The sequence below is a fragment of the Tachysurus fulvidraco genome, chromosome 7 (genome assembly GCF_022655615.1).
Source record: "Tachysurus fulvidraco isolate hzauxx_2018 chromosome 7, HZAU_PFXX_2.0, whole genome shotgun sequence".
NCBI lineage: Eukaryota > Metazoa > Chordata > Actinopteri > Siluriformes > Bagridae > Tachysurus > Tachysurus fulvidraco.
Window position 1 is genome coordinate 23,999,209 of NC_062524.1, and position 14,749 is coordinate 24,013,957.

General features: G+C 36.5%; 1 protein-coding gene across 16 annotated transcripts in view; it reads left to right on the forward strand.

Annotated features, from left to right (window-relative positions):
• Positions 1-14,749, forward strand: part of nrxn2b (neurexin 2b) — a 579,761-nt gene that overhangs the window by 346,260 nt on the left and 218,752 nt on the right. For all 16 annotated transcript variants that reach the window (XM_047816422.1, XM_047816432.1, XM_047816433.1 and 13 more), the window contains 2 exons: positions 6,608-6,781; positions 10,965-11,084. In XM_047816422.1, coding sequence (XP_047672378.1) covers positions 6,608-6,781; positions 10,965-11,084 — 294 coding nt within the window. The remainder of the gene's footprint in view (positions 1-6,607; positions 6,782-10,964; positions 11,085-14,749) is intronic.

Below are 14,749 nucleotides of genomic sequence, written 5' to 3' on the forward strand. Positions count from 1 at the left end.
GTCACTCTAATTGCTGGATTCGTTTGACAGGGCTTAGGTGCTTTGGATGTCCTAAGCAGTCGTGCCATCATTTCTAAGCCAGTTAGCTTAGGGTGGAATTTAAGCAAAGGCAACTAATTAGCATGAAACAGCAACCAAAGGGTTCATTCCATTATATATATACAGTACAGACCAAATGTTTGTACGCACCACATTTTCAACAGGGCAATGACCCCAAACATACCTCCAGGCTGTGTAAGGGCTATTTGACCATGAAGGAGAGTGATGCGGTGCTGCACCAGATGACCTGGCCTCCACAGTCACCGGACCTGAACCCGATCGAGATGGTTTGGGGTGAGCTGGACCACAGAGTGAAGGCAAAAGGACCAACAAGTGCTAAGCATCTCTGGGAACTCCTTCAAGACTGTCGGAAGACCATTTCAGGTGACGACCTCTTGAAGCTCATCAAGAGAATGCCAAGAGTGTGCAAAGCAGTAATCAAAGCAAAAGGTGGCCACTTTGAAGAACCTAGAAAATGACATATTTTCAGTTGTTTCACACTTTTTGTTATGTACGTATATAATTTCACACGTGTTAATTCATAGTTTTGATGCCTTCAGTGTGAATCTACTGTACAATTTTCATAGTCATAAAACTAAAGAAAACTCTTTGAATGAGAAGGTGTGTCCAAACTTTTGGTCTGTACTGTATTTGTGTCTGATAAAACTAGTTTTTAATTGAAATTACACCTGGTCTATAGCTGTATTATTTTAAGGAGAGTCCCTATGGACTAATCACTGTTTCCCATAATGTGCTTCCATGCTCCAATACACAGGATTCTACTAATTAGCCAATTAACAAAACATCTGTGGATGAGAAGAAGGGAAACATCAAATGGTGGCATGCAGGAAGACTCAAGGTTTCAGTCTGTTAATAGAGAGGAATTAAATGACTATTTATTCACATTAGAGTTCTGAGCGTTTATAGGGTTAAATATTCATGTTATAACATGGGTTTTAATGTGCATGTACTGTGAAATGGCAATAGACATGCATTTGGTTTATTCAAATTCTATTCAATTAATTCTTTTTATTATTTAGATTTTATTTCAATCAATCAACTGGGACCAGTATCAAAACTAGGATGTTGTTTAAAACATACTCTAGGTCTTAAATCAAGTCACTTTATACTGTGACATAAACACACTAAAGACTAGAAGCCTTTATTTTGTCACATATACATTACAGCACCTGAATTTTGGAGGTTGTGGTCCGATCGCAGGGTCAGCCATGGTGCAGTGCCCCTGGAGCAGAGAGGGTTAAGGGCTTTGCTCAAGGGCCCAACAGTGACAGCTTGTCAGTGCTGGGACATAGACCCCTGATACTCTGATCAACAACATAGAGCCTTAACTGCTTGAGCCACCACTGCCCAGTAAGATACTGCATAGATGCCCTAATGTATAGATAGACAAACTAATCAGATTTAAACACAACAGCTGAACACAACAAGGCAACAAGACAAGACTACAACAGAACACATGGAGACGAAATACAAGATATTCATACAGATGCTTATAATGTACTGAAGCCCTTCTGGAATGACAAATGACATAAACCCTTATAAAGGTTTGCTAAGGCTTATTCAAGTTGACATTATCTGTCATTAAGACTCCTTTAAGATGAACACAGGTAACGAACCAATGACAGAACTGGGACAAAAGAACAAAACACATGAGAGCTATAGGAGAAAGGGTGAAACTCTGCCAGCGATTCTTGTGTCTTTTTAAATTGTTATGTTTTGTTTTGTTTTTTTACTTCAAGGATAAATATAGCACATGACAGAACAGTGCCTTGATGCCTTTGAAAATGAAGGAAAATCAAAATGAATATGATATATATATATATATATATATATATATATATATATATATATATATATATATATATATATATATATATATATATATCATATTCATTTTGATTTATCCTTTGATATATATATATATATATATATATATATATATATATATCATATTCATTTTGATTTTCCTTTTGATATATATATATATATATATATATATATATATATATATATATATATATATATATATATATTTTTTTTTTTTTTTTTTTTTTTTAACACATCTCTTAACCCCAAAGCAACAATTTCAACAAATTATATCACACAAGCATTTTTTTTTAAATGAAGTATAATTATCCTGGTGATAAATCCTGGTGATATATCTTTGTACCTTACTGTCATCTTTGCCAAAGAGAAATAATATATATATATATATATATATATATATATATATATATATATATATATATATATATATATATATATATATATATAGCTAGCTAATGTTGTGTACAGTTTAAACCCCTGTCTCTTCTATTGGCTCCTGAGTATGTCATCAATCTGCAATCAGTGCAATCAGTCGATTGTTGGACACCAAGCTGGGATCAGTAGAACAGACTAGAGAGATAGAATTGAGGTGACATGTGAATTATAACACTCCCCTTATTTTTGTCCTTTCTTGATAACTTCCAGAGTGATAAAAGGCTAGCAATAATAATTAATAACTGTAGCCCATTTCAAAAGTGACAGATTCAGATATTTTTGATGTGGGAAAATACAGATTTATCTGTAAATGCCCTTTTTTTCATGTAGGACTTGTTTCTACACACAGGACTTTATTTGTCTTGTCACTGCTCCAGAGGTTGTTGTATCATGGCTGACCTTGAGCTCTGACCCCAGGGTTCCTAACAAGCTGGGAAATGTAAGAAATAGAATTTTAGTGTGTTATGTGAGCAAAACGGGTTTCTTTTAAATATAAAATAAGATGAAACATTGCCTAATAACCTGTATCTGAACACGGACACTCATGAGCTCGTACAGAAGTTTACATTTAAAGCTGATGGCAGTGGGAATAAGCTGTTATACAGTAAATTTCCATGTGGGTTTATGTCACATATAGTCCTATGAATTCTTTATGTCTTTAAGGAAAGCTTCCTATGCTGGGAATGTATCCTATGTAGTCGGTGACACAGAAGCTTATTGATTATTTTAACCAACTGTGCGGTTGGTGTCCACACGCCACAAATACGGCAAATTGGCAAGATATCGATCTGCGAGATTCTGTAGAATGGCTATTGATTAGAGGTCTCATTTGGTGTGTGTGTGTGTGTGTGTGTGTGTGTGTGTGTGTGTGTGTGTAGGGTTGACTGTGTGGGTGGTCATTTGTGTGTGTTCCAGAGAAATCGCTCAGAAAGTACGGTTCGATTTCAATTCATAAATTGCCCTGCCTATTTATTACTTTATTACCGAGATTGTAAAATATGTGACATTTTTAAATTTTTCTTGCACCACCTTTCGGGGCTAGAATTTCTTCGCAAATATGCAAACCGAAAAATTTTACTACTACAGGGACATCTTTTATACGTAACATCATTCTACAGAGATGCCAGTGGAAAATGTATATTTTAATTTGGCTGCTAAAAATTTGTCATAGCTTGTAATGCGTTGAAAAAGCAAAACACACTATAACTGGCTAGAATTTTGGAATAGATAGATAGATAGATAGATAGATAGATAGATAGATAGATAGATAGATAGATAGATAGATAGATAGATAGATAGATAGATAGATAGATAGATAGATAGATAGATAGATAGAGATTAAGTTATATGACTACATTTGCTTGCTGGCTCACGAAAACCTAAATCATAAATTGATTAGTGCTCATCAGGGTTCTTTTTTTTCCACTTTATATGGATAATTATGTTCAATGCCCAAAAATCAATGCCCACATGAGAGCACCATACCTGGAAAAACCGTAAATGATAATTCTCACACACACACACACACACACACACACACACACACACACACACACACACACACACACACACACACACACACACACACACACACAGAGCAATCATTTCCTTTTTCTCTTTTATATCTCATCTTGAGCTGATCGATTCATGTCTAAAAAATATGAGCCTAAAAAAAAAATTTATAAAAATTCTTCACACATCTCCGTTACGATGCTTGAGGTCAGGGATCGATCACGTTATTTCATTTCAAAGTTCCAAACGAGTTGAACAAAAGTTACTCATCTATACAGCATGACATCCCTTCTTCTTCTTTTTATTAAAGAGACATATGAGAATTGTTCAGTAAATTCTCAGGAAAGTTTCATTTCAGCTGGAATGAGAATGCAAGGAAGAGATTGGCAGGAAGTTCCCTCCCAAGTCGTTTGTCAATCATAAATGTTTATTGCACGGGACAGTCGATAAAAATGTCTCGTGTGATCGAAGCTAGAAGGGTGATGGAAGGACGACAGATTTGAAACGCCTGTTTTCTGTCACTAGGTTGAGAAACTTCAACAACATAAGGTGATAAATCAAGCTGTTCAGAGTGACGGGTTTAATCTAGGAATGGTGGCCTTACCGCTACGATCAAGTGGATGGTTGCGGTTTAGAGCACATGTGAGAAACAGCCTTGAATAGCTTCAGCCTTGAATAGCTTCTTAATATTAATGCTAAACTCTTATTATCATTCGGTTCTACTATAACTGTGTTATAATGCGTCGTAGTGTAAAGGTGGTAAATGTGTTTTACGGCATCCCTGATGAATGATATGTATGTTTTATGAATGTTTCTGAAACTCCAAGATGTTTTTAGGCTTCATGTAAAAGTAGATGCTGGAGATCAGCGTTGTTACTGAGTGTAGAGTTCTGCTATGGAAAACTGATGCCACTTGCTTGCGAGTCAATTAGAGGCTGTTAGCTTGAGTGTCTAGTCCAGTGTACTGTCCTTTAGAGAGGATGTGAGAGTGCGAGAGATCAGCAATCACGCAAACTGGAGAGGCCGAGTGATGAGATGAACAGGCCCTTTTAATTCACAAGCTAATAGACTTCAGCGGTTTGAGCCTGAGACAGAGGCATGAGCTCCAGATTCACCGCAATGAACAAAGGGACAAACAAACAAACAAACAAACAAATAAATAAATAAATAAATAAATAAATAAATAAATAAAAATTACTGGACAAAAATGAGGATGATGATGATGATGATGAGGATTATTATTATTATTATTATTATTATTATTATTATTTGACATTTAATTTGAATTTTTCTTTTGGACTTAATGTTTTAGTGTTTTGTTAATAATAGTCTCTTTGATTTCTTCGGTTTTAGTTCATCGTAGTCCAGGTTTATCTGAAGAAAAAGGACAGTTGCAGTTACATTTTGAGATGAATAAAGTCACTTTCAATTTCTTTGTGTTTTTAAACACTGTGAATAAGCCAGAAACCTTCCTTAGAGCAAATCACAGCAGACGTTACTGTATATGACCAGCGGACCAGAGATCCAGCAGGTTTCTGAAATGATGAAGGTTTCATGTTATGAAAGGTGAAGGAAATAGGATTAATAAAATAGCACTTCACCATCTATTCCGTATATAATTTGCATACGATTGTGATGGTGTGTGTATTGTATATGACAGCTCGACGGAGAGCTGCATACCGAATCTCTCTCTGTATTTGTACGCTGATGGCAGTAAAGATATCCGTATTTGTCATTTTCAACATTTAGTCACAGTTGTCACGCCTCATGTACCACAGCTTCTGTTTGTGACTGTTGTCTTATTGAACCCAACCCTGTCACTGTGCACTTAGAGCATAATGATCTTTATTTTGTTCTTTTCTTTTCTTTTTGTAAAAACCAAAACCAGCAGGTCTTCTTCTTTTACCTAATCTATAAGACAGAACGCTGCTGTTTGTACCATTTGGATCAGTTTGAAAACATCTGTGACACACTGCAACTCAGGACTTGTGTTAAATCAGTACATGACTGTTCTCATTCCATACGTTACTAGTCACTAATCAGACTCACTAATTTCCCTTTTTCCAATTGATAGTTTTTCCAATTGATATTATTGATAGAATTAATACACATACAAAGCCTTAAAAAAACATTTCCTGTGAAATCCCTACTTATAATAACTGAATAATGTTCACAATGTGTTATAAGGTGTTCATAAGATGTTACTCACATTGTTAGTTATTTATGAAAAGGTGTCACAGTTTGTAGCACTGCTTATAATGCAGTTCTACTCAGTTAACGTGCTCATAGCACTTTATATCATCGTCTTCTATCTTCTTAGCACGGACTATGCATGTAATAAAATGTGTTAAGAACACTACTTGTAATGCATCTTGTTAACAATTCATCATGCTTAATAACTCAATTATAAAATGTAATGCATTTCCGACAATACAGTATGTATACTGCCTTGTGTTTGCATTATAACATGATCAGGTGTGTTCATCATATGAGATTTTTGACATAGTGTATGTAGGTTAAGACAACTGACTTAATGGTAATGACGTGACATAGCTTGACAAGTTTGATTAATGAAACCTGAATTTTGTCCTGTACTTGTTGGAAACGTCACCATGGAAACCGGCTGTATATCACTACATAGTGTAGAATTTATACTGTTTTGTGGCAGATTTTTGTTTCTTTTTTAAGAATATTCGTCGGTTTTGATAACTTTCTTTTTCATTTAATTTACCATGTCAATAATCGATCTATTTCCATTTATGTCTTCTTTTAGGAGAGCTTTATATAGGTGGTGTGGGGAAGACGATGTATAACAGTCTGCCTAAGCTGATTGCGTCCCGGGACGGCTACCAGGGCTGCCTGGCGTCCGTGGACCTGAATGGGAGGCTGCCAGACCTGATTGCAGACGCCCTCCACAGGGTGGGCCAGGTGGACCGAGGATGCGACGGTGAGCGTCCTCTTTAACCACTTTCTTTTCATTCATATGCATACAGCGTTGTCCTTGTTAAGCAAGGAGGCATTTGGATATAACATCAGGGTTGGACAAATTATAAATTCATTTTCCTGCCCTCCAGGCAAGTCAAAGTCCAATCCAGTCTTGTGTGTGTGTGTGTGTGTGTGTGTGTGTGTGTGTGTGTGTGTGTGTGTGTGTGTGTGTGTGTGTGTGTGTGTGAATGGAAGTCTATGTAAAAAGGCTAAAAAACTGAGACGAGCATAAAACAAGACTTAACACCATGATGAGCTAATTATTTGCAGTAATACAGATTGTTGACCTTTTTGGTATTGCTTTTCATTACACCCATAATCCTTAGCGGTCTGAACTCGCTTTTTCTTCAAGCGAGGGTGAATTAAAGAAAGGAACAAAAAAAAGAAAAAAAAAGAAAAGAGAAAACAAAACATCAATCTGCTCGTTTCGCAATCCCAGGGCGTAAAATATTAAAATATAGCGGACATAACACGCATGCAATAAATCCTCATTTTATCACATTCCTCTTTTGCTGACCTTATTAGTTAATTATCCAGTAACTCCAACAAAGCGAAACTTTATACAGATGCACAGCCAGTTATATGACATGATATTTGTTTGTCCTCAAAGACCCTGGTGTCAGCAAAAAGCACCAAACTACACAAAAACCGCCTCGGCGCACTTAAAAAAAAACAAAAAAAAAACTTTAGAGGCACACAATAACCATAAAAGGGCAACCATTATTTTATAACCGTAATGGTAAGAGCTCATGTAAAATGTCCTTACCTCAGCTAAAAGTCATCACACCATCTAACGTTTGCTCCAATCCCGTGGCGTTTGATAATGGACTCAGCCAGCAATATTCTAGACAAAAATATCAGCGTTGTGTTCAGACTTCATTTGTAACTGTAAGCCTAACCTAGGCTGAATTGTTTTTATTTATTTATTTATTTAAGCACAGGAGCCCTAATCTGCAGTGCTGTACTGTGATTTCCCCACGGAGCCGTAGATCGCGTTTCGGCTTTCCCTCTGTCTACCTCTATCAAAACAACCTGATTACCTTACGCATCTTCTCAAAAGCAAGCGTGTAATTTTTGTTTCGCAGAGTATTAAAAGCAGATTGAGTGCTTAAGCTTCACTCATGCAGCCTTTTAGAATGGAAAACATTATTGGATTTTATATCGCTTATTTGTTTTGACAGTTATCGGGCTCTTGTCTAAAAGTTTAACAGATGTCTTAGGATGATATTGTTGGACTTTATTACCTGCATCTGATGGTTACACGGTTTATTTGCCGAGATGTTAAATAGGGTCTACAGTATATGATCTGAAATCTGCAAAGCATAATTGTTATGCAGTTACTTCAAGATAAATCCTGCAGTGCTTTTTTTTATCAATGAACGTCGTTGGTATTAGAGAGTGAGGGAGGGAGAGAGAGAGAGAGAGAGAGAGAGAGAGAGAGAGAGAGAGAGAGAGAGAGAGAGAGAGAAATCAGGATGCAACAGATCTGCCTTTGATTGCAGCTTGAGGTGTTACAGGATGTGCAAAATGCAGCTAGATACTGCTTCTCTTTGTTTTGTGTTGCACCTTTAGATAGAACCAAGGCCTACATAAGACCATTCCGACATCTGACATATGAAATCTATACAAATAATAATAATAAAAAAGACTGATCTCATAAAGATAAAAATGTAAGTTTTGTTTATGTAAGTTTAGGTAATGTATTTTGTGACACTTTCAAGACTACATTAGAATGTCATAACAGCTGACCACATAGCTGTACTTCATTGTGCTTCCTGTATCTCACCATAACAATACGATCATGATCAAATAATAAATCTCAAACTCACACCGCTTTAGAATCAGAGAACATATGTATCTTTACGTAACTGTCATTAAGGTGTTATAACAGTGACATATTGTGTGACATGTGCTCATAACATGCTTATAAACATAGACATTAAATATCAGTCTGAACACCAAGTGTCAGTTCGGAATAATAAAAAGATTCAACTTTATTATTTTTCCAAAATATAAGCTGTGTCACCTTTATGTAGGTCTGACATGCCAGAAGTACACTGAGCTACAAAGTCAGTTGTTATAACACACTATGTTATTTCACCTCAGTGACACAGTGTCATGAAACAACATGCTTGACTCAGGTGTTATGTCACTTTCAAAAACAGACTGACCAAAGAATCATTATAATAACTGAAAGCTGTTTGAATAAGTGACTATAAGTGAATAAGTGACTATAAGACATTTTTCAATTGTCATGAACCTCTTATGTACTGTAGGGGTTGTTCCAGTTGCTATAGCTCCATTTTATGTCTCTTTACTTGGATATCAACTTTTACACATTATTCTTTATGAAAGCTGACTGCTGTTGGAATAAGTGGTTATAAATGTGTTTATGTCAGTTGATATGAAGTGCTTATGTACAGTGTAGGTGTTATGTAGTGGCAGGTTTATCCAGTTGCCATAACTTCAAATAATGGCTCTTCACTTGGACATGAAAATGATCAAGATAATGACTTGACAGTCTACAGCTGTTGGAATAAGTGTTTATAAATGTTTATGAGGATATATATGTTTGTTTACAGTATCATCTTAACTCGTAGGTAAAATGTCTTTATGTTATTTTTCCTGACCACGAAGGCTCTCAAAGTAAACGCAGCCATAGTACCTACACCCCACCAATGGACTTTGAATGTCATAGAGCTGTAATTATGCTTAAATCGACCTTCTGGTATTCCAGAAATAACAGCGTGTTTAACTGATGCTCCACAGAATCTTTTGATAATTAGCCTATGACTGATGAGCTCTTCAGGCTTGTAGAATATTTTACCAATCAAATTAGACATTTGGTTCAAGCACCCATCCCATTACAGGGCAAAACTAAAATGTTTGGGTGGAGATAAATGACTTTTTCATGAAGTGACTCAGTTTCTTCTACGTCGCTTTAGCAATACGCTTCAGGCGCTGACATTTCCTTCTTAGATTTATTTTAAATCAAATAAATGCGTCCTAAAGTGTTTCGATGAGCCGCAATAATTATTGTATACTTTGCTGCACAGTTTGTTTACATTCATGACTAGTTAAGTTTAATTAAAATCTGATTTAGTTCATGGATTTGTACAGCTTGCATGTACATACGAACACCAAATCAGGTTTATATTAATGTTCTAGTCCCTAATAATCATTCTACAGTAACTTCCACAGGGATTGGGTGAGATGTGACATCATCTTGACATTAACTTGCCTTTGTAGTGTTTATGTAGGTTTATGTCAGTTTTCAAGTGGATATATATGTCCCATATGACATAAATGTAACGTTAGTGTTATGTCAACTTAAGTAAAAAGTTGACTAAAGCAGCTTTTATGATGCTTGTAGGAATAAGCAGTTGTGTTGTTTATGTAGAGTTATGAATGTTTGTATGTTATGCAGCTGATATGTCAGCTTGACACCAAAAGCCTATTGGAACCAGCTATTATAATGTTGCATAGCTTAGGAACAAGTCTATGTTAGTTTATGGTATGAAAGGCTTATGTAAGTGCTATGTAGCCCAAACATCTGATACTTTACTGAAATGTTATTTCAACTTGACAGAGGTGTCAGCTGATGTATATTAAAATAAGCTTATATGAATGTTTATGTAGGTTTATGTTACTTGATATGAGACGTTTATGCAGCCTTCTAAATATATGGCTTGGGGTTTTACCAAAAAATCTGTCAGATTATATTATTATGTCATCTTCACAGAGGCATTTTACTGTATATGTCAGTTGAAGTGTACTGGAATAAGCTTATATAAATGTTTGTCACTTATGAGATGTTTATGAAGGTGTTTTGTGAACTTCTGTAGTGTATATATCCGTTTTCTTATGTTTTACCCTAAAAATCTGATACTTGACTGAAAATTTATGCCAGATTGACAGAGGTGTTCTTCAAGTCAGCTGATGTATATTGAAATAAGCTTATACAGTATGAATGCTTATGTACTGTAGGTTTATGTCTCTGTTTGTCTATGATGTTTATAATGTAGATGCACCGAAACACACTTAAGGATGTAGATTGAATGAGAAATGCAAAAGTTTGTCAGTAATAGTTATGTAAATGTAGGTTGATTGCTTATGTACTAACATGTGTGCATTTGTGTGTGAAGGACCCAGCACCACCTGCACGGAGGACTCCTGCCATAATCAGGGGGTGTGTCTGCAGCAGTGGGAGGGCTTCTCGTGCGACTGTAGCATGACGTCCTACGGAGGCTCGTACTGCAGCGATCGTGAGTTTTTCATTTCCTTTTTCACTCTGCTGCTCAGCTAGCGCTGTTCGCTGTTCGCTAAGTATGCTTATGCAAGAATTTTCAGAAGAGTTTTGCTTTCGTTAGCAGCCTTCGCCATGTGGATGTCGCGATCGGGCTTTCTTATTGTCACATCACTTCCTCTTTTTCCTTTTGTTTTGTTGTCTGGCTTGGGAGATATAATAAAAGATAGTAGCATCAATGGATCTTCTGCTCCAGACAGACATACTGAAGTGGCACAATTTATTTATTTTTATTTCGTTTTTTTTTTCTTTTCTTTTTTCCAGCTCAGAAACATTAAAGGATTACACACTGAGCTTTCATGAGCACTTTGGCCTGTACCAGACATCATTCCGTGAAAAGACGCATTTGGGCGTCAATATAGTGAGGCTGTAGCTAAAACCCACAGGAGAGAGAGAGAGAGAGAGAGAGAGAGAGAGAGAGAGAGAGAGAGAGAGAGAGAGAGAGAGAGAGAGAGAGAGAGCTGAATAGAAAAGGAGTAAAAGTCAGATGAAAGGTTTTGTAGGAAGAGCTACAAGGTTGTGTTTGAAGTGCTCTATGCTACCTGGGCTTAGGTAATCAGTAATGGCGAACCAAATTGAACTCGCTTTGTGAGAGCTACCTGCTGAGCTGCTCTGAAAAGTCCATAAAAAAAAGAGTCGGCGGAAAGTCAACATAAGACTTTGGCCCGACTTCGGCTTGATAATTCTATCGAGCCAGCGTGCGGTGGGAGTTTTGTTGCTAATTCCTTAACGTCTTTTAACCGGCTGATTTATTCCGATGATTAATTGGATCTTAGGTGTCTCCCTTCTGGTATGCCAGACTTAATCTAGAGATAATTGAAAGCCTGGACACACACACACACACACACACACACACACACACACACAGCAATTAAAGTTGTGTGACTTTTTTCTATTAGAAAATTCTAATTGCTGTGTATTTAGATGTGTGTATGATGGTTAGCTCTGTGTCCAGCTAGTCTTTTTCCTGAGGTGCTTGAGAGCAATTATTATTCAGAGTGCACTAGCACTGAACCTGTGGAAACCTTTTCTTTTATGTTAGCATGCCTTCTTAGTTTTGCTTAGCATAGCAGTAAAATTACTGCTGAGGGGTATTGTGTCAGGCATGTTAATGAACAGAGATTAAAGCATCGCAATCTGTGGGTACAACAAGACCATCCTAGCGAGTAACGCTTATAAAGGCTTGGAAAAGAAAAAGAAACCACCATGAAACATAAATCAGAGAGAAAAGTGCATGTTAATTAGAGGAACCCGTGGTATTGCTGGATAAATCGTTAGCGGAAAGCAGAGGTTTATTAAGCCACCTACAGATTATCAAAGGCTCAACCGCTTTAAGATTTGACACTTTGGTGTTTCAGCACCAGCTACAATAAAGTCAATATCCAGAGTCATTTAATTTAAAGACATAACATGACATTCAGAAATGACAAAATGGCAAGGTGAATCCTGGAGTTTTGTGTCCACTTGACAATATGTCCGCAAGGACAATCGAAAGCTACAGTATGTAGATCTTTTGGTTCATGCTGCATTTAGATCTATAGTCGTTTTTAATTCTTTTATTTCTTTCACCTTGACGCTTCATCCTCGATACAAAAGAAGTTTAACCAGCGAGTAAACCACCTCATCGCCGATTACCGTTAGATGCCCTATAAAAAGATTGGTTTACTAATTTATTCAGACTATGCAGTGTGCAAAAGGAAAACAATTTTAGTTCCTGGTTCTAACAAAATATGAAAGTCCCAGGGGGCAAATAATTATGCAAGTGACTTGTGTTACAGAGAGGGCCATGTGGTACTGGGTCATTCAAGGTCCCGGCTCATTGCTCTGGTTTGTTGAATAGTGATATTGTAAAGAGAGAACCCTGGACCCGCCCCATATCACTACATCATTATCTACACACACACACACACACACACACACACACACACACACACACACACACACACACACACACACACACACAAACAGCTGTAATATTATTATTCAGTGAATGTCTGGTTTGAGCGACGTGTCAATTTGCTCTGCCACAGTGTGAGACACAAGCTCATCTGCAAATAAATTACACACACACACACACACACACACACACACACACACACACACACACACACACACACACACACACACACACACACACATACAGTATCACCTCATGGAGACATGTTCACAAGTCATGTGTACAAGTGTGACTTCACACCCACATCTATACCCAACCCTAGAAATGGCGTTAAATAAGAATCAGCATTGCTATTCATCCCTCCGTGTTCTTTATCTCTCCCTCTATCACTTCACGCTCTGTCCGGTTTTGTCCCCTGTTCCCTCGGAATGTCACATTCGATCCTCTTCGTCTTTCTGTGCTTTTTTCAATTTCATCCTTCCCTTTGTTCATCTCTCTCTTCCCTGAGGTGTCAGGAGGTATGCGGTCAGGCAGAGCTTTGTGTGTGTGAGTGTGTGCGTGTGTGTGTGTGTGTGTCTGTGTGTGAATGTGCTCTGAAATAAAAACGTAGCTCTGCGCTAGTGCTCTCATGCATAACAACACAATGACTGCAGAACTATCCGAGTCTTTGTCGCTCCATTTCAATATATATGTTTAAAAAAAAAAATAGTGTTCATACACAGACACACACACACACACACACACACACACACACACACGCCTCTTTTATTCTGTCTCACTGCTGTTTGCTTCACTCTCTGTTTTAATACTTTTGTCAAGGCAGAGCCCCAGACACATTAGCTGTGATGCAGACTCGTCTTTTCATTCCCAGATTTAGCGTCTCTTTTCCGAGGTTATACCACAGGAAAGTTGGCGACGTTCTCCGTAGTGAAAGCTGATGAGCTCAGACAGCCATGGTGAAAAAGACAGATGAAGAGAGAGGTATTTTAAAGAAGAGGCAGCGGTTCGTGCAGGTGCAGAGCTGAATGAGTTCACAGGAGACAAGTTTTCGTCTGTACCGTATGCTTGTTTTGAGTTTTTTTTTTTGGGGGGGGGGGGGGGGTTTCTGCAATGGGCTGTCAGTGTTGTTATGACTAGAAAGTGACTCTGTATTTTGTTAGCCGATAAGTTGCACTTATATCTTAGCACATATTACTCAGTGGATTCCAAATAATAATAATAATAATATTAATAATAATAATAATAATAATAATAATAATAATAATAATAATAATAATAATAATAATAATTAATATATATATATATATATATATATATATATATATATATATATATATATATATATATATATATATATATATATATCTTTAACCATATTAATTAATTAATTATTTATTTATTTTTTAAAGATATATAATGGTTTTATATATATATATATATATATATATATATATATATATATATATATATATATATATATATATATATATATATATATATATATAATCTTTAACCATATTATAAGTTATAGGTGATAATCAGAAAGCTTTTGGATCATTGTGTAGTATAAATAGTGAGTGTGTTAACACTGAAAATTCCAAGATGTAATACAAGTTTAAGTAACTGTATGGGTGGATGGATGAAGTTCGGAATGTTGGACACTCTACAATTTGAGCTTTTTTTATTAACTTACTTTATTTCTCATAGTGGGAAAGTGGGAGAGCTAC